This window comes from Artemia sp. Qi Xiang Cuo, chromosome 9, assembly GCF_049724085.1.
Source record: "Artemia sp. Qi Xiang Cuo chromosome 9, ASM4972408v1, whole genome shotgun sequence".
In the NCBI taxonomy this organism is placed as follows: Eukaryota; Metazoa; Arthropoda; class Branchiopoda; order Anostraca; family Artemiidae; genus Artemia; species Artemia sp. Qi Xiang Cuo.
This window is the reverse complement of record NC_142802.1, coordinates 49,136,441-49,164,074: the sequence shown is the minus strand read 5'-3', so window position 1 is coordinate 49,164,074 and position 27,634 is coordinate 49,136,441. Positions and strand designations below refer to the sequence as shown.

The 27,634-nt window shown below is 34.1% G+C and overlaps 1 protein-coding gene across 1 annotated transcript in view; it reads left to right on the top strand.

Moving 5' to 3' along the window:
* The window catches only part of pont (RuvB-like helicase pontin), a 45,398-nt gene that overhangs the window by 14,405 nt on the left and 3,359 nt on the right, over positions 1-27,634 (top strand). Inside the window, exons 3-7 of the mRNA XM_089094074.1 lie at positions 181-355; positions 15,914-16,116; positions 20,603-20,771; positions 23,575-23,773; positions 25,781-25,975. Of these exons, the coding sequence (XP_088950200.1) occupies positions 181-355; positions 15,914-16,116; positions 20,603-20,771; positions 23,575-23,773; positions 25,781-25,975 (941 nt within the window). The remainder of the gene's footprint in view (positions 1-180; positions 356-15,913; positions 16,117-20,602; positions 20,772-23,574; positions 23,774-25,780; positions 25,976-27,634) is intronic.

Genomic DNA, 27,634 nt, shown 5'->3' with positions numbered 1-27,634 from the left:
TAGAATTTTTGTTTTCTGCTTTATGATTAATTATTGTTATCGAATCACAACTACAACCCCCAAGGGTTTACTGTATAAATTAGTAAGAAAAAAATATCATAGATAATTGCAAAATAAACATGAACCAATAGCAAAGCAGTCGGGAAAATTAAAATGAATCTTTACTTTTCTCTTTTTTAGGTTCCCTTTTGCCCCATGGTAGGCTCAGAGGTCTATAGCTCAGAAATTAAGAAGACTGAAGTTCTAATGGAGAATTTTAGACGTGCTATTGGACTTCGTATCAAAGAGACTAAGGAGGTGTATGAAGGTGAAGTAACAGAAATTACACCGGTGGAGACGGAGAGCCCAATGGGAGGTTAGTTTTTCTTAGGAACTTTTGTATTCTTATTAATGAGGTAAGAATTCTTTGTTTTGATTCGTTCTCTCAAACTTTGTAAGTTTTTAGTGTCACACAAAAATATTACTTTTTTTTATGAAATCGTTCACGCATTCACAGCTGCTATTTTTATGATTTAGGTAGAAAAACGAGGTTGAGACTCATGCGCCCCCTTCCCCCTTCCTATATCCAACTATATTTGAAACCTCTTGTTTTGCCACCTCCTCAGAAAAACCTGTAGATCTTATTCTCTTTTCACAATTTCATCCCCAATTTGGGTCGCGCAGCCTCAGAAAAATCCCCTTTTGGGATATTTAGTAGAGAGATCGTTCAGTATAAGAGCATCCAGGACATGACACCTGTGGTCTCATGACGAAGCCACAAACTCTCGTCTCTTTTTTTGGCTTAGATATACTAGAAATTTTCGAAGACACCTGATTTAGTTCTTTTACCTAACTTTCAGTGTTGAAGAATGCTTGTAAATTTTGAGCCCTATTGTTGAATTACAAGCAAGGCGTAAAAATATATTTTTAGAGCTACCCCATTGGGAAAGGTGTGGAAGATGCCTCCCCTAAAATATAGTTTGAGACTTGGTTCAATTCTCAAACTTTCAGAATATATCACCCAGAAGAAAAACAAAACAAAAAACAAAACGATGATTTTGATTAATTGTTTTGGAACGAGGGGGGGGTGGGGGGTAAAGTAATCATTTACCCCCATATCGCCATTTTATGTTTAACATAATTTTTTTTTTGCATTTGAATTCAGAAGATTAGCGCTTCATTGGAAAGCTCTTTTCGAACAAATCTTAAACGTGCCCCCGCTCTTCCCGATAGGCCATGCCCCTTGATTCTCCGGATGCGGACCCCTCTTGACCCTCCCTCCAATATAAATGCTGGAGCTATGCTCATGGTTTTACTTAAAACAAAGTAATTTATATTCTAGTGAAGGTACTGTGACGCATTAATACAAGAAGCAAATGCCCTAATTTTTCATTACTATTTGTTCATAGTAACATGAAGACTAACGCATTTACAACAGCTGGAGATCGTTATTTCTTAACGACATTCGCAGTAGTGGATCGACATCATTTCCGTTTTTGTCTAAAAGAGAAACGGTAAAAAAAGCAAAAAATAATTAGACAAAAGCTGAAACTGAGATAAAAACCGTCCAGTTGTGTCAAAAAAATTGAAAACCAGTTGTGCTCTTTATTAAGAGTCTTGGGTGATTCATTTTGGCTACTCCATGTCTTGGTAGGAGTAGTGTCCCTGCCTCGCAGGAGTGATGTCAATAGGAAAGATATGAGGTTCAGTTGAATTTGAGTTGTTTGTACTTCGAGTGTTGTTTGCTCATGAATCGCCGGAGATGCGAAGAGACGGAATGATGAGCTGACTCTCCATATATATCGATCATTTGTTTCTGAGATGTCCACGTGGGGAAATTGCACTTTTTAATGACAATTTTGTATAATTTATAGTCATAAGATGGTTAAAAATTGTCAAGTTGTGCTGCCAGAATTTTGTCTGAACTCTCTCCACTGCTTAGGAGTTAATGATCCAATCTGAAAGAATCTAACAAATTTCACTGGAATCTGATAGTCATTTTGGCAAATTTGCTAGTAACACCAACTTTTGAAGAGAGTTGTTCCTAGGGTTGATGATGCCCGAGGCAAAACTAATTACAGCGCCCCTCTCTTGATTCAAACTGAAGCAAAGAAAGCCGAATCAAAGTGAAAAATTTTATCAAAGTAGGCAACCTCCCCGCTGCGGCGCCCGGGGAAGTTGATCCGTTTGTCCTCCCCACTTTTGAACGGCTTTGCTTATGAATCCCCCTCTCTCCTAGAAGGTTGTTTCATATTAAAACCCGGAGACCTGAAAAATACGGCTTTACTTGTAGCCAATCAATTTTGTTCAATTTCTAAACTATATCGGCCATTACCTCGTAGAGTCTTGAGATTTCTGCAATGTTCCGTTCAATCAACATCCTATATTTTCCACAAGTTTCGTCTCCTTCGTGAACCTACCCCTTTCCAACCTAAATCTTGCAAATGTTTCTGGCATTTGTTATGGAAATTTAGTAAAAATGCAAAAAAAAAATCAATTCAGTTAAAAAGTATTACTGCAAAATTGAAATTATATTATTGATGGATTAAGAAAAGGAAGCTTTCTTGACTAGTCATAGGAAAAAAAAAAATTCTTATAAAAGTTTGTTATGGAACCCAGTATGAGTTACATTTCTGGCTTTACAGAAAATACCCAACCACTAAGAAAACTTAAGTACAGACTATAAGTAAAGTTACAAGCTTTAAGGAGGATAATTGTATTATATCTTGCTGAAATGTGAATTGGAACATTTTCTGAAATATGCTATCAAAGGGTAGAAGTTAAATTATCAGACGGTTTTGAAAATATTAAATGCTGAATCGACCCTGTTTCTGTGTTCTTTTATCTAATCTTTAAGAGAATATTTTATTTGAAACGTTGTGTCTGTGTTGAAAATTTGGTTCGGTTTGATATTAAAAGGGAAAAGAAATAGTTTGGAAAAGAGAATAATCCTTTTTGTTATGTTAATAACTGTCCACAGGGGGGGGGAGGTCCCTCTGTGAGATTCTTTTGGTGGACATTTTTCCTGAACATTTAAAAAATGGTGACCTAAAACAGCTTTTATTTCACTTTTGTTTCAGATCAAATTATTTCAAATAAAAGTTTAGTGGACGTTAAATGCCAAAGTTGCAAGGGGACTGACTTGTATCATTATAAGCCCTTTCATGCTTCTTAGATGCAGCAGTACTACTTAAGCGGTTGCACTATCCATGCAACCGCTGCATACAAATTTGATTGTCCAGATTATTCAGTAAGAGTTCAAGTAAATGCTCAGTAAGAAAAACAGATAAGGAAATTAAAAGAAAAGTAAGAAAACGGAGCTTAAGAAAAGCAGAAATGACGAAAACGGAAAAAACCCTAATAGAAGTGGCAGTGGTTCTGTATGAACAGCCACCTGTTTTCTCCTTCAACCACTCATACACTGCTAAAAACAAGTTCTTTAAATTAGCCCTTAAAAAGGAAAATGTAGGTTATTTTTCGAAGTGACACAACTTTGGTATTTGTCTTCCCTGATGCGAAGAAGTCAAAATTGTAATTACTGTACTGCTAAAACTTAAGAAGGTGTGAAAAAAGTGTCTATGGTTGGTTATATCTTTGTAAGGAAAATTACGACTGATAAAATGTAATTCTTGGTTGGTTATAAATGAATGATCCACAACTGTTGTAGGTGTAAGGTTTTTGACCATCCAGAGGCTATACCCAAGCTACTCAAGCGGCTACATTAGGGTAGAATCACATTGTTATTAAGAATCGCATTTGGAACCTATAATATTCAAGGTATTAGATAATTCGTTGTTCAAATACTAACCATCTATTTGAACACGTGTTTTTGTCTAGAACGATGTGGTTGATTACGATTTTTGAACGATTTTTGTTTTATTTAAGGCATTAGTCTCTTTTACATGTAGTCCCTATTGCACACTTATTGGGAAGTTAAGCGAATTACCAATGTGTCAAAAAACGTGTTTTGTCTAGAACGATTTGTGGTTGGTTACAATTTTTGAAAGATTTTGGTTTTGTCAAACTCATTAGTTTTTTTTATATATTATCTCGATTGCACATATATGGTGAATATAAGTGAACTACGAATGCGTCGAACACTGGGTTTTTGTTTTGTTAATTGTATTAGTTGTTTTTACAGGTAACCACTATTTAACACTGATCGGAAATATAATTGACTTACGAATGGGTCGAAAAATGTGTTTTGTCTTGAACGATTTGTGGCTGGTTACGATTTTTGAACGATTTTGGTTTTGTTTAAGGCATTAGTCTCTTTTATATGTTATCCCTGTTGCACACTTATTGGGAATCTAAGCGGATTACGAATGTGTCGAAAAATGTGTTTTTTTTTCGTTTAAGGCATTAGTCTCTTTTACATATAATCCCTATTGCGCACTTATTGGGAAGTTAAGCGAATTACGAATGTGTCGAAAAATGTGTTTTTGTTTTGTTTAAGGCATTAGTTTTTTTTACAGGCAATCCCTAATGCGGACTTTTTGGGAAGTTAAGCGACTTACGAATGTGTCGAAAAACGTGTTTTGTCTTGAACGATTTGTGACTGGTTACGATTTTTGAAAGATTTTGGTTTTTTTAAGGCATTAGTCTCTTTTAAATGCAATCCCTATTGCTGACTTATTGGGAATCACAGCGAATTACGAATGCGTCGAAAAATGTGTTTTTGTTTTTTTTAAGGCATTAGTCTCTTTTACATGTAATCCCTATTGCACACTTATTGGGAATCTAAGCGAATTACGAATGTGTTGAAAAATGTGTTTTTGTTTTGTTTAAGGCATTAGTGTCTTTTACATATAATCCCTATTTCACACTTATTGGGAATCTAATCGACGTACGAATTCGCATTATTACTTGTTTTTGTTTTGTTTAAGGCATTTTTCTCCTTTAGATATTGTCCAGATAGCGGTCATAGGGGTTATCCTATCGGTTAACGTAAGCTTCGTGATACTTGTTTTTGTTTTGTGTAAGTCATTTTTTTCTTTTAAGAATACCCAATCATTAGAACTTATCTGATAGTCTAATCAACTTATTAATTCTCAGGACAATTTGTTTGTCTAGATTGATTAGTGGTTGGTTACGATTTTGGAAAGATTTTGGTTTTGTTTAAGGCATTAGTCTCTTTTACATGTAATCCCTATTGCACACTTATTGGGAATCCAAGTGAATTAGGAATTTGTCGAAAAATATGATTTTGTTTTTTTTAAGGCATTATTCTCCATTAAATGTAATCACTAGTGCACACTTATTGGGAATCTAATCTACTTACGATTTCGCAGAACAATTTTTTTTTGTTTTGTGTAATGCATTAGTCTCTTTTACATATAGTTCCTATTGCGCACTTATTGGGAATCTAAGCGAATTACGACTTCGCCGAAAAATGTGTTTTTTTTTTTTTAACGAATTATTCTCCTTTACATGCAATCCCTATTGCAGACTTCTTGGGAATCCAAGTGAATTACGAATTTTTCGAAAAGTATGTTTTTGTTTTTTTTAACGCATTATTCTCCTTTACATATAAATACTATTGCACACTTATTGGGAATCTAAGCGAATTACGAATGTGTCGAAAAATGTGTTTTTGTTTTGTTTAAGGCATTAGTCTCTTTTACATGTAACCCCTATTGCGCACTTATTGGGAAGTTAAGTGAATTACGAATGGGTCGAAAAACGTGTTTTGTCTAGAACGATTTGTGACTGGTTACGATTTTTGAACGATTTTGGTTTTGTTTAAGGCATTAGTCTCTTTTATGTGTAATCCCTATTGCACACTTATTGGGAATCTAAGCGAATTAGGAATTTTTCGAAAAATGTGTTTTTGTTTCGTTTAAGGTATTAGTTTCTTTTACATATAACACCTATTGCTTACTGATTGGAAGTTTAAGCGACATACGAATGCATCGGAAAATATTTTTTTGTTTTTTTTAATTAATTTTTTTTTTTTACATGCAATAACTAATGCGGACATCTTGGGAATCCAATTGAATTAAGAATTTGTCTAGAAAAGTGTTTTTGTTTTTTTAAAGGCATTAGTCTCTTTTACATGTAATCCCTATTGCGCACTTATTGGGAAGTTAAGCGAACTACGAATGTGTCGAAAAACGTGTTTTTGTTTTGTTAAAAGCATTAGTCTCTTTTACATGTAATCCCTATTGCACACTTATTGGGAATCTAAGCGAATTACGAATGCGTCGAAAAATGTGTTTTTGTTTTGTGTAACTAATTTGTATCTTTTACATGTAATTCCTATTGCACACTTCTTGGGAATCTAAGCGAATTACGAATTTGCCGAAAAATGTGTTTTTGTTTTGTTTAAGGCATTTGTTTTTTTTACATGTAATTCCTATTGCGCACTTATTGGGTAGTTAAGCGAATTACGAATGTGTCGAAAAACTGTGTTTTTGGTTTTGCTTTAAGGCATTAGTTTCTTTTACATACAATCCCTAATGCGGACTTGTTGGGAATCCAAGCGAATTACGAATGCGTCGAAAAATGTGTTTTTGTTTTTTGTAAGGTATTATTTTCTTTTAAGTGTAATCCCTATTGCACACTTTTTGTGAGGTTAAGCGACTTACGAATATGTCGAAAAACGTGTTTTTTCTAGAACGATTTTTTTGGTTGGTTACGATTTTTGAAAGATTTTGGTTTTGTTTAAGGCATTAGTCTCTTTTACATGTAATCCCTATTGCACACTTATTGGGAATCTAAGCGAATTACGAATGCGTCGAAAAATGTGTTTTTGTTTTGTTTAAGGCATTAGTCTCTTTTACATGTAATCCCTATTTCGCACTTATTGGGAAGTTAAGCGAATTACGAATGTGTCGAAAAACGTGTTTTGTCTAGAACGATCAGTGGTTGGTTACGAATTTTGAAAGATTTTGGTTTTGTTTAAGGCATTAGTCTCTTTTACATATAATCCCTATTGCACACTTATTGGGAATCTAAGCGAATTACGAATGTGTCGAAAAATGTGTTTTTGTTTTGTTTAAGGCATTAGTTTCTTTTACATTTAATCCCTATTGCCCACTTATTGGGAAGTTAAGTGAATTACGAATTTGTCGGAAAACGTGTTTTGTCTAGAATGATTTGTGGTTGGTTACGATTTTTGATCTATTTTTGTTTTGTTTAAGGCATTAGTCTCTTTTACATGTAATCCCTATTGCACACTTATTGGGAAGTTAAGCGAATTACGAATGTGTCGAAAAATATGTTTTTGTTTTGTTTAAGGCATTAGTTTCTTTTACATGTAATCCCTATTGCACACTTATTGGGAATCTAAGCGAATTACGAATGTGTCGAAAAATGTGTTTTTGTTTTGTTAAAGGCATTAGTCTTTTTTACATGTAATCCCTAGTGCGTACTTATTTGGAGGTTAAGCGAATTACGAATGTTTCGAAAGAAGTGTTTTGTCTAGAACGATTAGTGATTGGTTACGATTTTTGAACGATTTTGGTTTTGTTTAAGGCATTAGTCTCTTTTACATATTATCCCTATTGCACACGTATTGGGAATCTAAGCGAATTACGAATGTGTCAAAAAATGTGTTTTTGTTTTTTTTAAGGCATTAGTTTCTTTTACATGTAATCCCTATTGCACACTTATTGGGAATCTAAGCGAATTACGAATGTGTCGAAAAATGTGTTTTTTTTTCTTTAGAGGCATTAGTTTATTTTACATATAATCCCTATTGCGTACTTATTGGGAGGATAAGAGAATTACGAATGTTTCGAAAAAAATGTTTTGTCTAGAACGATTAGTGGTTGGTTACGATTTTTGAACGATGTTGGTTTTGTTTAAGGCATTAGTCTCTTTTACATATATTTCCTATTGCACACTTATTGGGAATCTAAGCGAATTACGAATGTGTCGAAAAATGTGTTTTTGTTTTGTTTAAGGCATTAGTCTCTTTTACATATAATCCCTATTGCACACTTATTGAGAAGTTAAGCGAATTACGAATGTGTCGAAAAACGTGTTTTGTCTAGAACGATTAGTGGTTGGTTACGATTTTTGAACGATTTTGGTTTTGTTTAAGGCATTAGTCTCTTTTACATATAATTCCTATTGCACACTTATTGGGAATCTAAGCGAATTACGAATATGTCGAAAATGTGTTTTTGTTTCGTTTAAGGCATTAGTCTCTTTTACATGTAATCCCTATTGCGCACCTATTTGGAAGTTAAGTGAATTACGAATGTGTCGAAAAACTTGTTTTGTCTAGAACGATTAGTGGTTGGTTAGGATTTTTGAACGATTTTGGTTTTGTTTAAGGCATTAATCTCTTTTACATATAATCCCTATTGCACACTTATTGGGAATCTAAGCGAATTACGAATGTTTCGAAAAATGTGTTTTTGTTTTGTTTAAGGCATTAGTTTCTTTTACATGTAATCCCTGTTGCACACTTATTGGGAAGCTAAGTGAATTACGAATGTGTCGAAAAACATGTTTTGTCTAGAACGATTAGTGATTGGTTACGATTTTTGAACGATTTTTGTTTTGTTTAAGGCATTTGTCTCTTTTACATGTTATCCATATTGCGCACGTGTTGGGAATATAAGCAATTAACGAATGTTTCAAAAAATGTGTTTTTGTTTTGTTTAAGGCATTAGTTTCTTTTACATGTAATCCCTATTGCGCACTTGTTGGGAATCTAAGCGAATTACGAATCTGTCGAAATGTGTGTTTTTGTTTTGTTTAAGGCATTATTCTCTTTTAAATGTAACCCCTATTACGCACCTATCGGAAGTTTAAGTGACGTTTTAATTTTTCGGAAGATTTGTTTTTTCTATATCGATTTGTGATTTGTTACGATTTTTGAACGATGTTGGTTTTGTTTAAGGCATTAATCTCTTGTACATATAATCCCTATTGCACAATTATTGTGAATCTAAGCGAATTACGAATCTGTCGAAAAATGTGTTTTTGTTTTGTTTAAGGCATTAGTTTCTTTTACATGTAATCCCTATTGAACACCTCTCTGGAAGTTAAGTGAAGTATGAATGGTTCGAAAATCGTGTTTTGTCAAGATTGATTAGTGGTTTTTTAATAATTTTTAAAGATGTTGGTTTTGTCAAAAATATTAGTCTTTTTTAAGTGTTGTTCATATTTCGCACGTATTGTTAATATGAGAGATTAACGAATGTTTCAAGAAATGTGTTTTTGTTTTGTGTAAGGCATTTTTTTCCTTTACATGTAACTAATATTGAATACATATTGGGAATCTAAGCAGCTTACGAATGTGTCGAAAAATGTGTTTTTGTTTTGTTTAAGGAATTAGTCTCTTTTACATGTAATCCCTAATGCAGACTTATTGGGAATCCAAGTGAATTACGAATGTGTCGAAAAATGTGTTTTTGTTTTTTTTAAGGCATTAGTCTCTTTTACAGATAATCCCTATTGCGCACTTATTGGGAAGTTAAGCGACTTACGAATGTGTCGAAAAACGTGTTTTGTCTAGAACGATTTGTGACTGGTTACGATTTTTGAACGATTTTGGTTTTTTTAAGGCATTAGTCTCTTTTACATGTAATCCCTATTGCACACTTATTGGGAATCTAAGCGAATTACGAATGTGTCGAAAAATGTGTTTTTGATTTGTTTAAGGCATTAGTTTCTTTTACATGTAATCCCTATTGCACACTTATTGGGAAGTTAAGGGAATTACGAATATGTCGAAAAACGTGTTTTGTCTAGAACGATTTTTTTGGTTGGTTACGATTTTTGAAAGATTTTGGTTTTGTTTAAGGCATTAGTCTCTTTTACATGTAATCCCTATTGCACACTTATTGGGAATCTAAGCGAATTACGAATGCGTCGAAAAATGTGTTTTTGTTTTGTTTAAGGCATTAGTCTCTTTTACATGTAATCCCTATTGCGCACTTATTGGGTAGTTAAGCGAATTACGAATGTGTCGAAAAACGTGTTTTGTCTTTAAGGCATTAGTCTCTTTTACATATAATCCCTATTGCACACTTATTGGGAATCTAAGCGAATTACGAATGTGTCGAAAAATGTGTTTTTGTTTTGTTTAAGGCATTAGTTTCTTTTACATGTAATCCCTATTGCACACTTATCTGGAAGTTAAGTGAATTACGAATTTGTCGGAAATTTTGTTTTGTCTAGAATGATTAGCGTTGGGTTAAGATTTTTGAACGATTTTTGTTTTGTTTAAGGTATTTTTCTCTTTTACATGTTATCCCTATTGCACACGTATTGGGAATCTAAGCAAATTACGAATGTGTCGAGAAATGTGTTTTTGTTGTGTTTAAGGCATTAGTCTCTTTTACATATAATCCCTATTGCACACTTATTGGGAATTTAAGAGAATTACGAATGTGTCGAAAAACTTGTTTTGTCTAGAACGATTTGTGGTTGGTTACGATTTTTGAACGATTTTGGTTTTGTTTAAGGCATTAGTTTCTTTTACATGTAATCCCTATTGCACACCTATTTGGAAGTTAAGCGAATTACGAATGTGTCGAAAAACGTGTTTTGTCTATATTGATTAGTGGTTGGTTACGATTTTTGGTAGGTTTTGGTTTTGTTTAAGGTATTAGTCTCTTTTACGTCTTGTCCCTCTTGCACACGTATTTGGAAGTTAAGCGAATTACGAATGTGTCGAAAACCGTGTTTTGTCTAGAACGATTTGCGGTTGGTTACGATTTTTGAACGATTTTGGTTTTGTTTAAGGTATTAGTCTCTTTTACATATAATCCCTATTGCACACTTATTGGGAAGTTAAGCGAATTACGAATGTGTCGAAAAACGTGTTTTGTCTAGAACGATTAGTGATTGGTTACGATTTTTGAACGATTTTGGTTTTGTTTAAGTCATTAGTCTCTTTTACATGTAATCCCTATTGCACACTTATTGGGAATCTAAGCGAATTATGAATGTGTCGAAAATGTGTTTTTGTTTTGTTAGTTGCATTAGTCTTTTTTAAATATTATCCCTATTACGCAATTATCTGAAGGATAAGTGAAGTTAGAATTTTTCGGAAGAAGTGTTTTTTAATGATTGATTTGCGATTTGTAAGGATGTTCTAAATGGGTTTGTTTTATTTATGACAGTAGTTTCTTTTACATGTTGTTACTATTGCACACTTATTGGGAATATAAGCGAATTACGAATCTGTCGAAAAATGTGTTTTTGTTTTGTTTAAGGCATTAGTTTCTTTTACATGTAATCCCTATTGCACACTTATTGGGAAGTTAAGTGAATTTCGAATGTGTCGAAAAACGTGTTTTGTCTAGATTGATTTGTGGTTGGTTACGATTTTTGAAAGATTTTGGTTTTGTTTAAGGCATTAGTCTCTTTTACATGTAATTCATATTGCCCAATTATTGGGAATCTAAGCAATTAACGAATGCGCCGAAAAATGTGTTTTTGTTTTGTGTAAGGCATTAGTCTCTTTTGCATGTAATCCCTATTGCGCACTTCTTGGGAATCTAAGAGAATTACTAATGAGTCGAAAAATGTGTTTTTGTTTTGTTTAAGGCATTAGTCCCTTTACATGTAATCCCTATTGCGTACTTATTGGGAATCTAAGCGAATTACGAATGTGTCGAAAAATGTGTTTTTGTTTTTTTTAAGGCATTAGTCTCTTTTAAGTTTAACCCCTATTGCACACCTATCTGAAAGTTAAGTGAATTACGAATTTGTCGGAAAACGTGTTTTGTCTAGAATGATTTGTGGTTGGTTACGATTTTTGAACGATTTTTGTTTTGTTTAAGGCATTAGTCTCTTTTACATGTTATCCCGGTTGCGCACTTATTGGGAATCTAAGCGAATTATGAATGCGTCGAGAAAAGTGTTTTTGTTTTGTTTAAGGCATTAGTCTCTTTTAAATGTAAACCCTATTGCACACCTATTTGAAAGTTAAGTGAAGTACGAATTTGTCGAAAAACGTGTTTTGTCTAGAACGATTTGTGGTTGGTTACGATTTTTGATCTATTTTTGTTTTGTTAAAGGCATTAGTCTCTTTTACATATAATCCCTATTGCACAATTATTGGGAATCTAAGCAAATTACGAATTAGTCGAAAAATGTGTTTTTGTTTTGTTTGTGGCATTAGTTTCTTTTACATGTAATCCCTATTGCGCACTTATTGGGAAGATAAGAGAATTTCGAATGTGTCGAAAAACGTGTTTTGTCTAGAACGATTTGTGGTTGGTTACGATTTTTTAAAGATTTTGGTTTTGTTTAAGGCATTTGTCTCTTTTACATATTATCCATATTGCACACGTATTGGGAATCTAATCAATTAACGAATTCGTCGAAAAATATGTTTTTGTTTTGTTTTAGGCATTAGTTTCTTTTACATTTAACCCCTATTGCCCACTTATCTGAAAGTTAAGTGAATTACGAATGTGTCGAAAAACGTGTTTTGTCTAGAACGATTTGTGGTTGGTTACGATTTTGGGAAGATTTTGGTTTTGTTTAAGGCATTAGTCTCTTACATGTAATCCCTATTGCGCACTTATTGGGAGGCTAAGAGGATTACGATTGCTTCGAAAAATGTTTTTTTTTTTTTTCAAAGGCATTTTTCTCCTTTACATGTACTCCCTATTGCGCACATCTTGGGAATCTAAGCGAATTAAGAATTCGTCGAGAAATGTGTTTTTGTTTTGTGTAATGCATTAGTTCCTTTTACACTTTTACAAATCAATAAAAAGCCGGATTTATAACCCAAATGCCGAAAAAGATCTCCAAATGATTTTAGTTTATTGTCTATATTTCTTTTTAACTAGCCTATCTTCTGGCTACTAACCTAGCCCTACGTATTTTGCAATCAACAATAAATAGTATAAAAACAAAATAATGTACTTAATTTCAAAAAATTTCAGGTTAGATCCAACAAAACTTAGATCTATAAATAAAATCCAAATTTTAATAAATTAAAAATTCACTTTATTAATTAATGTATTTTATTATATTAGTACTAATATTGTATTATAAAACGTGGTAAGGGTGTATTTTTGCCAATTTTTCCACGTTTCCTATTATATATCAGAGGGTTCTTCTCATTTTTTTGCTAAACGACTTCTAAAAAACTAAGGAAACCGAATATCATTTTTACAATATGCACAAGCTAGTCAATTAAAGCTTGACAATGTACTCTGTTCTAGAACAGTGACCCCAGCTTTTTGTGAAGAGTATGAACAGTTAGAATACCCCCTCGTATGGAGAACGCCCAGTTTGGAGCCTCCCCCGCACCCCTGCATCGCATTATCTGGCGATTGTACTTGTCAAGATTCTAAAAGGACTAGACTTACCGGTAATATCTTTACCCATTATTGCAATTGACTTGCGAAAAGCGTCTGACCTTTTTAGACACAGTATGCTTCTGACAAAACTATGTGATGAATTTCTGTAGTAGACCTTTCTAATAAAAATTTTTGCTAACTTCCTCACCGTTAGGAAGCAAAAAACCATGTACCTGGGCAAATTTTCTGATAACCTACTGATTAACTGTGGTGTGCCACAATTTATTCTTTTGGGGCTAATTTTATTTCTCGCTCCTCACTAGGATATTCAAATCATTCAAGATATTTGGATGATCTGTCTTGGCCAAATAATACTCTAGAGGTATCATTAGCAAAGCAGGAGATTTACTTAATAACATTTGTGAGGAAGTTAATAAAGCAAAAATATATGTTACTATGGACAGGTTTGTTATACTAAGATTCTCCTTTCTGAAACATAGTGTAGATTTCAGCTCACCTAACGGTTGTATCCCGGGGGGATTTGACCCCCCCCCCCCCCGAAATGTTTATCTGACTCGTAAAAACGCAACAAAAATGAATATAAAAAACTTTTTGATGTATTTTTTAAAGTTTTTTTGTAAACCCCCTCCCCCCACCTAAAAAAACTCTTTTGTACCCCCCACCCCCGTCTAAGAAAAATACTGGATACGATCCTGGCTCACCTGCTTTGGTGTCTCAAAGATTGGCTTCAACAAATGTCCTCGGATTTATGTTATTTCTTTCCTTTGGTAGGAAAAACAAGTTCCTCCAATGCTAAAAAGGGTAAATTTGGGACTTCAGTTATTGACATCTCTTTTAAGGTACAGGATTGCTTGCCCACATCTCCAATTCTACAAAATTAATAAGGGTCTCTTTAGAGTATTGTTGCCTGGCATGACGCTTTGGTCTGACATCGTGTGAGTCTGATTACATCTAGGGGACCCAAGGTTTCCGAGGGGTCACCAACTCCATCAGGGGTCAGGTCAGATTCTGATTCCCCAAAGGAACAATTAAAACAACAGCTCTCACTACCCGCCAATTTTTGTCAATATCTGACAATTCCGGACAATCATGCCCAGGTGAGGAGCATTTAGGGACTACTTACACCATCCAGTTCTCAATCATAATTCCTACTGTGTTCAACAAATTCTAAAGGCACAACTAGGACACTAGTTTTTGCTTAACATGAAGATCTTCAATTCTCAAAGCAGTGTATTAAGGCCATTCGATACCTTCAAAATAAATTTGTGAGTCTCAACGACGGCTAACCGTCTCAAAGACAAAGGGATCATTAGTGAATTTTCCAGCACCACGGGAAACTCCCAATGTAGTTTGGTAAAAATTGATTGTAGATGTTAAATTTGGCAGCAGTTTGAAAAGCTAACGAGGGGCTAGTTCAAAATAAACAAACTTATAGTTTTTTTTACTAATTTTCAAGCGAAGCGCTGTCTATTCAATGTACATATAGCGTAAATAATATGCATCTTGTGTTTGCAAGGTCTTCTATCAAGGCAGGTAGCACAATATGAAACTCCCAAAGCTGTCAAATTACTCAAATGATACTTCCTTTGAGCTGATTTTTGGTGTTTTCCAAACAGGTGTGTTGGAATAATTCTAGGGACTGCCCTTTCCTGAAATTAAAGAAAATTCTGCAACATTCAGTCGAAAAAACAAAATCAACAATTTCTAGTGATGTAAGATTGGTTAAATGTGATCATCTCTACCTCCGGCTAAAAAAGGAGAGAAGTTAAATGATTTTTCTAAGATTTCCGGGAAAGTAGGTGTCGACTTTAATTTTTCTGTCCTTTATTCGGATCTCTTATCCAATATCTACTAGTTATGGCTAGACTGCCTAGTCAATTCTAAATAGTCCGGCCACACAAACAAAAATTTTTTTAAGGGACAAGATAGGCTGTTTATGGTATCAAATCCCCGTAAACAGAAAGGATTTGGATTTAGTTTCATGTACACGCACTTTAATAACTGTTGCGTCGAAATATTGTCTGTTGTTTGTAAATATTCCTAAAATAGTTTGAGGATATTCAACGTGGGATTGCTGAATTGCGTTGCACCAAGCCGGGCGTAAATATGCAAAACAATCCCAGTGAAATGCAAAAAATTGTCCACTGGACAAATATGTCACCCTGCCCTGTAGACAAAAAGATTTTGATTGGTACCATATTTAGAGGCTATTTACTATACTCCTCAAGAAAGTAGTAACAATAAACATAATTCAATAAGCTATTATAGGTGCGGTTAATTAAATTATTTTTTTGTCTGCTATATTTCCTTAAAGAAAAAAAAATGGAATTTGGTCATGAAAAAAATTTATTGAGAGATACTCAGACTCATAATAGAGTGCTTAGGGTTTTTAAAAAGAAGTTTCTAAAAGTAAACACGAAATCATTGTTCATGGACATTCAGGAAAAACATGTAGAGTAGAAAAAAATATCAAGCTGGGGAAAGGTGTCATAGGGAGAAACTCGTCAAAGCGCGATTGATTTTGTTTCAGTTGCATTGTTTTTCCTGTTACAGTTACAACACTGTTTTGGTCGTAGCAAAATAATGTATTATTTTGCTCATTTTCTGTATCTTTTTGTTTCTTTTATGTTTTATCTTGTTGTTTCTCATGTTTTATTTAGTGATAAACTCTTTTTACTTTTTTGTCCTTTCAGGCTATGGAAAGACGATCGCTCACGTAATAGTGGGATTAAAGACTGCTAAGGGAACAAAACAATTGAAATTAGACCCTTCTATATACGAAGCTCTACAAAAGGAAAGAGTTGACACCGGAGATGTTATCTATATTGAAGCTAATAGTGGAGCAGTTAAACGACAAGGAAGGTCGGATGCCTTTTCCACGGAATTTGACTTGGAGGTAGGATTAAAGATTATCTGCCAATATAGTTCGGCATTTCAGTAACTCCCAGCCTTATACTTAGTTTCGGTTTTCACAACTTGTAACAACAGAAATTTGTCAGAACTTGTCAATTGTAACATTAAACACGTTTTGTGATCGCAAAAAATTATCATGAAAATTTTTACGGCTATTTTTGATTCAATAAAAAGTAAAGGTTGGTAAAATACCGTTATTGAATGTTTTTTAGTACTTTACTTTTTCCATCCTCGCTACTACTTATGGCGTATTCCACTTTGAGTGGTCATAATTAATGATGATAAGAGGCTGGGCTTCGTGACGTTTTTCCTTATTTAGTCATCTTTAATTACGGTCCGAACGGCAAACAGCCCATTTTGGACTGTATTTTGAAAGAATAAAACATTGGTAACAGTTCACAAGGTCCTTGAAGACGAAAGGGGACCTCACATATTGAGTACTATGTTAACCTTGTACCAAGTCAAGTAATGTAAAAAAAAACTCGAGATTTACCATATTAGGTTTACCAAAGAGCCTACCTTCACCTAACTTCCTCTTTCCAAGATAAGCCTAGGCGTAGCAAAAAGTCCCTCATTTAAAATGTTTTAAATGGCATTCCCAAAAATTTGGTGGTTACCCTAATCAATGAAAATCCTTTTGGTTCAGTCGAATTTTAGTCACAAGTTGGCTAATGTCAGAAGATGTTGGGTGAGGTACAATAACAAACTCATTTTGAGTCAAGTAGTGTGATTTGCACTGTAGATATCCCTATAAAAGTATAACATTTCAATTAGACTTCTTGAGTAAGGAATATAAAACACAATCTATAAGAAATTATATTCTTACACATTAATCTCAAGATTCTGTGTTAATTGTAATGTTTTATGCACAGAATTATATCAGCTCTCTATTTGGTTAAGACTTATTTTGTCCCGCCCGTTTTTAATCCACTCCCGACTAGGATTAAAAATAACTAATTATTTTACAAATGCGGAACAGAAATTACTAATAGGTAGGGCCTATTTTTTTTAAGTTTGGTGACGCGGAAAACATTTCAGCATATAAACAAAACTAATCATCATTCATTGAGATCGTGACGCGGAATGTACCCTTAGTTTGTTGCTCTAATAATTTAGTAGGGAAGGATGATGCTGTACAGCAGATAGCTTTTTTTGTTCCGATATCACTCAACCATGTTCGGTGTTCTTGTTTTTGTCAACTTTGATATGAGTATCGTGAACGATAAAGGCATGGAAACCTAAAATTTGTGTATTCGGAATGCAGAAGAGTCTGTACTATGTCTGATTAAACAAAGATTCAAAATTTGAAAGCCAGACGTCGAAGGATCTTTAAGGCATTACCATTTGACTCAAAAGAGCTTATAATGCCAGTAAAGGTATTTTGCTTAAAAGCTAAAAATCTTGCATTTAGTTTTTGAGAAAAAAATGAAGTTGTTTTCATTATGAGTTATAACGCCCGCCAATTTCCCCGTTCAACGTAACTTAGTTATCTAAAAAGAAGAGTTAGCTGTAGATATTCTCTCAAATTGCTTTAAACAGCTGCAGGAACTTATTAAGGGAGAATCGTGTGGTCTTGATTTGGAAAAAAAGGGTGACAGTCAGGTACAGCGAGGGAAGCAATTCTCCCCCCCCTCCCGCCCAAAAAAGGAAAGGAAATGTCTAAATCTTTTCTGTGGGCTATAAATGACTCTTATTATGCAATTTGATATATCTTTTTGGTGTTTGTGGTAAAGGAACGTGATGAACTCGCTTGTCCTCTGTCGAGTGAAGAGTCAAAATCCCTTCCTGTCTCAACCCACAACGAACAGCGGACGAAGTAGGGAACATGGATGAATTTATAAATACAGAGAATGGAATTCTCGCCTAAAAAACGAAGAAGAAAAATGAATGAGGACTTACACCATTGTTAATAAGATAAATAAAATATCTGACTATGGACCACACTGTCGAAGGTTATTGATAGGACCAAGGCGGGCACTGAGTGGAGATCCCTCAGCTAGACTATTTTTTATTGCAGAAGAAAGTATCCAGTGTGTATGCTGACAACCAATACCAGATGGAAAACCAAATTTGTAGATCCAAAACTTATGCTAATATTTGAATGAGGAAGTAAAATATATTCAAGGATATTAATCATAATAATTCTAAATAATGATAATTTGTTTGTGCAAAAGCCAACAAAGGCTGTGTCAAAACGAAGAAAGAAGAAACCAACATTTGAAAGTACTTAAAATCAAATATATAAATAGGCAAGTACAATCCATCATCAACGTGTAGAAATAGAGCTCTATGGTTCAGTCCTGAGCTCAGGAATTCCCCCAGCTGTAGAATTTCCTCAAAGTCATCCTTCCTCATTATTCTTCAATGCATTTTTATCGATAAAACTTTCCAAAAAAATCTTTCTTCAATTCTACCGATTTCTTTAAATTCCCAAATGTTTTCATACCACATCCCTTCCGTTGCAAATATATTTGATATTGCCGAAATAGTTCTAAAGGATCGTTTGCCAGTGAGAAAATGTGTTTTGAAGATCATTCCTTGTTGGGGTCTGGGGACATACGAATGATAGATTTAGTTTTCTATTTTGGATTTTTTTTATACTCAAACATGGACGATATCTGTACTTTTTCTCTGTTCTTTCTCTTTTTTTCAGCTTGTTTCAGTGATATGTCTTATTTTTGTCGAAATATATTTGTGCTACTTTGTGTTTCTGTCCAGTTACTTAAGTCTTACGTTGACGCATTGAGATCTGCTCTCCGTTGGCTAGAGGGAAATTTTGTTGATTCTGTTTGTATCAATACAGGTAAAGATTGACCCTTTTAAATGAAGAGGTTTTCCCCAATACCACCCCACATTACTTACATTTACATACTTAGACTTAAGTCCTTTCATGCCTTGAGACGCATAAGGCAGCAACTCTTAATCTCCTTTTCTCTCGGTCCTGGGCTAATACATTGGGCTAGGATAAGGCCCTTTTGCAGCCTTGTCTCATCCATGTACTTATTTCTTTCCCCAAATGGTAACTCGACCCTTCTCATACTTCCCAAACAACCCAACTCCATCCCCCCGACCCCTGAATCGAAATAACTCTTCCCTCATTCTACACGGGGAATATTTTTATTTTCTCCTTTACAATATGAAGCAATTATAATTTTGTTTACTTTCTTAATATTGGATATTAGACAAATTATTAATTAATTATTAGCGAGTTATTAATATCTCAATATTTAGGCTTAACAAGAAAAAGGAAGGAAGTACCAAGTTAAAAAAAAAAGCAAAAGTAGATGAATTATACGGAAAATATAAAAAAATTATAAGATAACTTGTCAAAGACATTTTTTTGGGGGGGGGGGCTTAATTCGTAGATTGGAGAGATTTTAAGAACTTTCTTGCAACTAATGGTTAAGCAGAAGTTTTCTACGAGGAATCTGGATAAATCTAAGTGTAGTACAATCTGTTAACCAGATGGCTTTATTTGTATTGGACTCAAAAGTGTTGCCGTATAGCATAGGGCGAAAAATCAGCCATTCAGGGGTCATTTGTATAAGGTTTCAGTGCTAAGTATTTTTGAGGCTCATGACTATATCCAGTCACGAGGATATTCCGTGAAAAATTATAGTACAAGTAAATCAGGAAAAAATGCTGATGTTCATCGGTATAGGAACATTCTTCCCTATTTTGTATCATAGATACAGAATTTTTGAGAAACCAATTGGCCTTAATCCATTTTAAATATGCCTAAAAATATTTCTTACTCAAGGATATATTGAAACACCAAAGGATTTTTTTTTTCTACCAGATAATTGACCCAATGAAATCAAGACCAACCATTAATCTTTGCTTTGAATTTTGTTACTGTTTATTATGAACTTGGCTACATTGGCCTCTGAACATTAAGCTTACGGTTGGTGTAGGTTTAATTCAACGCGTCTAAGTTAAAACGAATCATTTTTAATGTTTTGTCTCATGAGATTTTACAATCAAGTTTCCTTTTCTATTTCTATTTTTCTTGTTAAAAATTAGATTCGCCAGTTTATGCTGGAAAAATAATTCTACTGTAAAAATTGGAAAAAAATCACTGTTGTTTTTTCGAAGTAGGGTTAACAGTTGCTTTCTGGAGAAAATTTCATTTGCATTTTGAAGACGGTAGGGGAGCCAGGCGAATAAATTTTTCAGGAATTAGCTAAAGTACCAAATCCTGAAAATCTCTGAAAGCTTCATCGACCTAGCTCAGCAACTTCTCTGCTCAACTACTTATAATATTGCTTGCCCTATACAAGTTTCTTTGATTATCAATCATTGAGAAGGCAAAAATTAGTAATGGAAACATTTTCTCTCAGGTGCTCAGTACCTATAAGCCCCCTGATGTTATTTTATGCACAACAATGGGCTCTCGCATTTGAAAATTGTAAATCGAATAGCCATTTATTCGCCTAGATATTAACTTATTCTTCTTGAATTTATTATAGGCAGAAGAGTATGTTCCCTTACCAAAAGGAGATGCGCACAAAAAGAAAGAAGTTGTTCAAGATGTTACTTTGCATGATCTGGATTCTGCCAACGCAAGACCCCAAGGAGGCCAGGACATTCTTTCAATGATGGGCCAGCTTATGAAGCCTAAGAAAACAGAAATTACTGGTATAATAGCCTTTCTCTCTGACCTATTCCCCCACCCCTGTCTCTCCCTCTCTCTCTCTCTCTGTCTCTCTCTGTCTCGGTCAAAAACTTCGGTAATTCTTGTGAGTGTGAAATGGTTTAGCTGTCACTTTCTAATAGAAGCTTAGCCTTATAGTATCTAAGGTAACCGTATCAGTATGATTAAGCGTCTATTAGATACATATCTGTGTTAATTTGACTAGGGATTTTTATTCAACCCAAGTGGGATTGAAGTTCACTGACGTGATTGTTTTTAACCTCTAGTGAATGACAACCCCTTAAAATGATCTAGACTTCCTTCTCGTATTGCTGAAAAATTTAAGATCCAAAAGTAATTCTAAAATCATTGTTGCATGGTTTGATACTGATCTAAGGTAGAGACCCTTTAAGCACGTTGCCTGTTGCTTAAAAGTTGATCTCAGCTCCTAAATCAGGCATATCATTTGATAACTTATATTTATATGTTTGACCTGGTCTTGAACATGCTTGTCCTGCGTGGCACCCTGTTTTAACCTAACACCAATGCTATAAGCTTAAAACCGTCAAAGAAAGAGCTATTAAAGTTCTCCTCAAACCTCTCTATTCCACTTATGAAGAAGGACTAGGCCAACTGAATCTAACGACCTTTGAGATGTGATATCGCCAACTTGCTATTGACTTAGTACTAAAATGATTTGACTTAGAACAAACCAGAAAATGATTTGACTCCGAATTTCGTCGATAGAAAGTTTCCTGCAGAAAACATGGCAATTCGTCATAAGACCAAACAAAGCAACGGAAGGGCTCTAGAGGCTGAGATATCCAACTATAAAAACGGAAGAAGATTGTTTCTGATTATATTAAGAATATGAAAATTTAATTTTCTGCTATTCTAATGTAATTTTCTTTTCATTTCAGATTACCTTCTTTTGGTATCGGCTTTTGATGGTTTTGATACATACTTGATACATACTTGCCTTCGTATTTCGGAAAGAAACCATTGTTGTCTTAAGTCTAACATGTGGGAATACGGAGAAACTTTCTTGGTCACAGGGGTCACAGGGGCGAGAGCAACATTGCATTATTTTTTCTAGTTTTTCTTTGTATTTCTAATATATATTTTTGTAATATTTTATTAGAAATCTAATATTTATTTATTTTTAAAAAATATAATTTTTTTTTATATTGTGAATATCAAATATTTCTGATATATCTTTCCCTTTTAAGATAACCAAGGAAAAGACTTTGCAAAATGGGTGTGCAAAACTAATTATCTGGACAAGTGTCGGTGGTTTTTACAACTTAAATTGCAATATTCAATATTGATAATAGGGTTTATAGTGTGGACATTGGTGGGAAAAATTTTTTTCGCCATAAATTCAAATATCAGATTCATGAGTAAATGAATATTTTTTGTTGTTGTTCGTTCTTGCGTAATATTCTGAATTGCAAACAAGCGTTTTCCGCGGTATTTTCCCGTCAATTTTGTTCTAGCTTTGTTATTTAGATTTAAAGCCCATTATCACACTGGCTTTTTCAGTGGATAATGCCTAACCCTCGTTTCCTGACGTCAAAAATGTACTATCTGTTGTGTTATCAATTTTTCCGTTTTCATCAATAAAATATGATCACGGGAAAATTATGTAATTGGATTCGGTTGTAAAAGGTGTTGTAATGGATATGAAAGAAGTTAAATTGCGAAGTATGACTTCACAATGGAGAACAAAAGTGAGTTATGACTTTCTGGTTGTTTTACTGTTAGTAATACTGATAAATTTGTGTTGTTTATTTAAAACGGAGATTTATAGTAGCTTTTCGGAACTTGGCATGAGAAATTTCGATAGGAAAAGCTTCATTGTCTACTTATTTCTGAAAGCAAGAACAAAAGGCAATTTATTTAAAGTAAAAGACGCCTGTATAGATTCTTGATATAGTTGAAAAAGAACGTTAACCGTGGGTTGTTCTGCTCAGTTTATGGAATGGAGTGTAAATATCATTTGGACCCGAAGTATACTACTCTTTTCTAAAAGAGTTTCCCTTATAATGCACTATATATCCAAGACAATCAATTGAAACTGATATCATAATCTTTGAAAAACAATGTCACAGTCTTGGAAAATACGGCTTTTGGTAACCTGGCTAGCACAGGAGCTGCAGGGCCTGAAAAGCCGAGATTTTACACACATCGCCCTTAGAGTGGGCTTTGGTGCTGTAGTCTTTAGTCTCCAATAAAAGTGTGGAGGAACATTCAGACACTTTATGGAGATATGTCAAGAGTTTGCTGTAGTAGCCAAAGTCTTGGTTGAGATGCTCTGGACTGTCAACCTGACTTTGTGATACCAATTGCACATTGGGCTTTTTCCTGATTTATGAATATTTTCTGATCCCTAGGTGAACCATACTTTACTTCCCTGAATTTCTGAAATATTGGGTATAAAAAGGAGAGAATAAACTCAAGGTTCTCTTCCCAATGTTTTCACGCCAGTTTCGGATATCTTCCATGAAATAAAGCAGATTTTTGGAAGGACACTTTTGTGGAAACAATAATTTTAGTTGTAAAATAACCGACAACTTTGATTTTTAACTTTTCTCGTATTTCTATAGAGGGGAGGGAATGTGGACCTATTACTTCCCCCTTCTACCCTGAGAGGGTCAGTTATAGCAACCTATCAAAATTTTCTTACGCTGAAGCCCACAAATTCCTGTATCTGTATAATCTCTGTAAACTTTGTAATCAAGGACAGATTTCTGAGATGTCACTCCTAATCTATTTGAGCTTTAAATTTGTTCTTGTTCAACTTTTCAGATAAACTGAGGCGAGAAATCAACAAAGTTGTGAATAAGTACATTGAGCAGGGTATTGCTGAACTGGTACCTGGTGTTCTCTTCATTGATGAAGTTCACATGCTGGATATAGAATGTTTTACCTATCTTCAAAGAGCTTTAGAAAGCACAATCGCTCCAATTGTCATTTTTGCAACTAATAGAGGAGTTTGTACTGTTCGGTAAGGCTCCTTAGTAGTTTTTTCACCGCTACGGGGATTAAGGTCTAATTCTAGAAAGTGACAAAGATTAATGGAGACTTGTATTTTATATATCCTAAAATATATCTTAGGGTGTAGGCCTAGCAATTATACATAGGCGTGTTTCATTTTGGGAATATTTTTGATAGCGTTGAAAGGTTGGGACGGAGGGGCTGTGAAGCGACGTTAGCTAATTGAATTCGACGCGAATCTTTGCTTTTCATCACCCACAAAATACCAAAAGGAGTTATCAGTAACCAACAAATTTGTTGGCAGAATTGAATGGGTATCTGCGCAGGAGAGAGAAATGGGAGATTTTGCTCCCTGCTCCCAGATTCTTCAGACTTTCCGTATAATTTTCGTATAGTTGACCTATTTCAAGAGTTATTTTTTAACCCTGTCCTTTTCAGTGCCGTATTCTTTACCTTTACTATTTCAGATGTGAATTTAAAACTGCCTAAAATAGTGAAGGCTTTGATAATATCTACGATACTACTTGCTTCTCAGGCTTTATAAAAAATGAGTTTGGTGAAAAGAAAAATTTCATTGAGCCGAAAAAATTCAGTAATTGTTTAAAACTTTGATGACAGATAATAACTAGACTGGATACTAACGTCTAAATAACTGGTTTGAAATACCGGCGGAAACGAAAAAAAAAGATGATTGTGTTTGTACAAACATTTTATCTCTGTTTCTTTTTTTTATACTCTTTGATTTTGTACAATATCTACTTACAAAAGGATGATATGGAAACAGGCAGGTTTTGAATCTGTCATTCAAACAATTAAAGTTGTAGAAACCGTTAAAGCGGGACGAAATAAAGAGATTACGGTATCTCGCTAAAAGGGGCCAATCTTTCTTTGCAAGAGTAGGGGATACGTAAATATAGTTATTAATTTAGGAAAGCAAAGGAATTAGTACCATCGAGAGGAGAGAAGTTGGGATTGAAAAACTCATTAAATCTGTCGTTTCCAGCCGGGCATTTGTAACAAAATCCTATATGCTATGCTGGCAAAGTCAAAATTTTGTTCCACTTTTTCGATTTTACCAACTATTTTCTGCGTATACCATTGTGGACACGCATTTCACTATTGATTAATAAACATAGCATGGTAGAACAAGAAATGGCAGCTCCAAAACTTAGTGAAAAACATAAAAAAAGCCGGTCACCTGTGTTTTAGTATCTATGTTTGAATTATAATTGAGGTTTCGGTTATTTTTTTCTCTCGCATATTACGCTATACTTACATGTTCTTCTCGCTCGTCGTTCCATTTTTTTCATTTGTTGTTACATCCTTTTTATATTTTCTGTAAATTAATTTTCAAACAAATTAAATAAATGCGTAAATTATCATTCTTTTGCTATATTCTTTAAGAAGCTATACCTAGAAGTATGGCTAAATCTCGTCTATGCAAAGTATAGAAGCAGTTAGCTCAGAGCCTTTTTCTACTTGATAACACACCTTTCCTATCCTTTTCGTAGCTCAGACGTTCAAAGTCGATTTTTGATACATTTTTTATCAAAGGAAAAAGGAAGAGCTTAATAATCAAGAGAAAAAAGGAGAGGCAACTTTTCGGTACTGTTCTGTAAAAATTTTGCGACTTTAATTTATCCTGATTAAGGCACAGTATCGGAATAAAGTAAATGTCAGAGCTTAAAAAAATAACTTTAGCACGTCTTTCTTCTAAAGTATTTTTACTACGATATGTTATCCTTCTTCTTCGACATAATATTCCATGGGGGCAGCTGAAAATTTGAAAACACAAGATCTGCGTCTCTAAACCTACTGTCAAAGCTTAAAAATCTATATTAAGCCTTATACTTTTTAGCTAGATGGGCTGAAAGGCACGATTATCCAAGCACCTGATTTAAAATGCTTTTACTGCAACTCTCTAGCGTAACAAGGTACATAGTTCCCTGTGGTTAGATTGGTGATTTCTTTTAATAAAAAAAAGAAATATCTTACAATCCTCTAATTATTCGTTTAGGGGAACGGAAGATATACTTGCTCCACATGGAGTCCCGCGTGATTTATTGGACCGACTCCTAATCCTTCGAACTATGCCATATACAATTGAAGAAATTATTGAGATTATTATTATTCGCGCCAAAACGGAAGGTCTGGCCATTACGGAAGATGCCATTCAATACCTTGGTCAAATTGGCGTGGATTCCACCCTAAGGTGAGTTATTAATCCATAACTAATTACAATATGTCGCTACATCGGTGCATGAGGAATATAAGGGGTGGACCTCCACCCAGGGAAATTTTGGAACACCACAAAGCGCAAAAAAGTTAACGTTAGGTAGGAAAATAAAATTTCAAAGTATATACGCCCCCCTCCTTCATGAACTCTTCTTTATACCAAACAGTCGGATACTCATATTTTTTTATATTAAAAGTAACTATGGGGAATCGATGAAAAGAAAAATCTAATTGTAGCACACGTTTTTCGGCCTATACTATGTAGTAGAAAAGAAGATAAAATTGAGAAGTATGCCAAAAAGAGTTTGGCAACTTTCATAGTGAAGAGTCAGTGCGGAGTGAGAGGAAAAACAGCTTGGTTACCGATATTTTTTAAAATATGCTTGAATGAAGGTGTTGTCTTTAATGATTGTGCAGACAAAATTCCTTGGAATACATTAGAATCAAAATATCTATATAAACATAAGAATGATCTTTATTTTTGGCGAAACTGGTGTTGTGACATTTTGTACTCCTAGTAACCTAGCCGCTGTTAGTTTTGAAAGGGCACGTTCCTTGCTGAAAATTAGGGATATTTTCATGTGTGTGCGACCTTTTTCTATCTATGCTACAATATTACATATCCCTTATATTGGAACGTTAGATTTCGACGAATTTTGGGCTATAAAAGAAAAATGTGTTGTTTTTTAAAGAACCAATGTATATCCTGTTAAAATCAAAGAGAGGGAGGGGAGGTTCCATAAGAAAATTTTGATTTCTTCGCTATAATAGCTTCAAAAGACAGAAAAGTCAAATTAGGTTGAAAACAGGAACAAAACATAAGGGAATTATGAATCTTTTATGGAAAACTTGTCTTAGGAACTAAAGTAAGCATAGTTCGTCTTAAATTGTTTCACTGTACCAAAAATATAGACGGTTGACATCTTTTAAAAACAACCACCAGTAAATTTAGAATGATATTTGTGCTAATTTTTTAATTTATGTTTAGGAAACTATCTACTAGAGGCAAAAAGAATTACCAAAGAAACTTGGAAGACAGTAAGCCTTGCCTTACATTCGTATATAGAGTTAAATTTTTCGGTGAGTTCACGACGAAATAGAAAAGATGAAATTGTTTTTAGACTTAATGTACTTAATGGAAAATTACGATAAAGACTATTTTTATTTGCAACAAAACGTGTACTGATAGAGCAAGTTGGCGAAAAAAGTAATGGTTAGTTTTGTCAAGTTTGTGTGGATTAATGAAAATCTGAAGTTAAAATACCTGCGTGGTTGGAGCTATTGGTTTTTAAATATTTTACTCTGGAAGTGTACTTTTGATACAGAGAAAATAGAAATATGCTCAAGTTGTGGTCTTTCTAAATAACTTTACCCCCTGGTGTAAGACCGAAAACATTGACGTATTATAAAATATCGCCTTTTGGAAAGATTGTCAATTTTAAAGCAAGTCATAGATCTTTCAGGAGTCAACTAAAATAATTGAATACTGTAAATCTCTCAAGTTTCTTTCACCAAGCTGTTTAAATTATCTTTAATTAAATTAAAATATTAACCGTAATTTAAGTAACTGTCCTTAAAACATTAAAGGAAGTTTTTCGAGAAAGCGATTGCTTACATAATACATTTTTAAGAATAC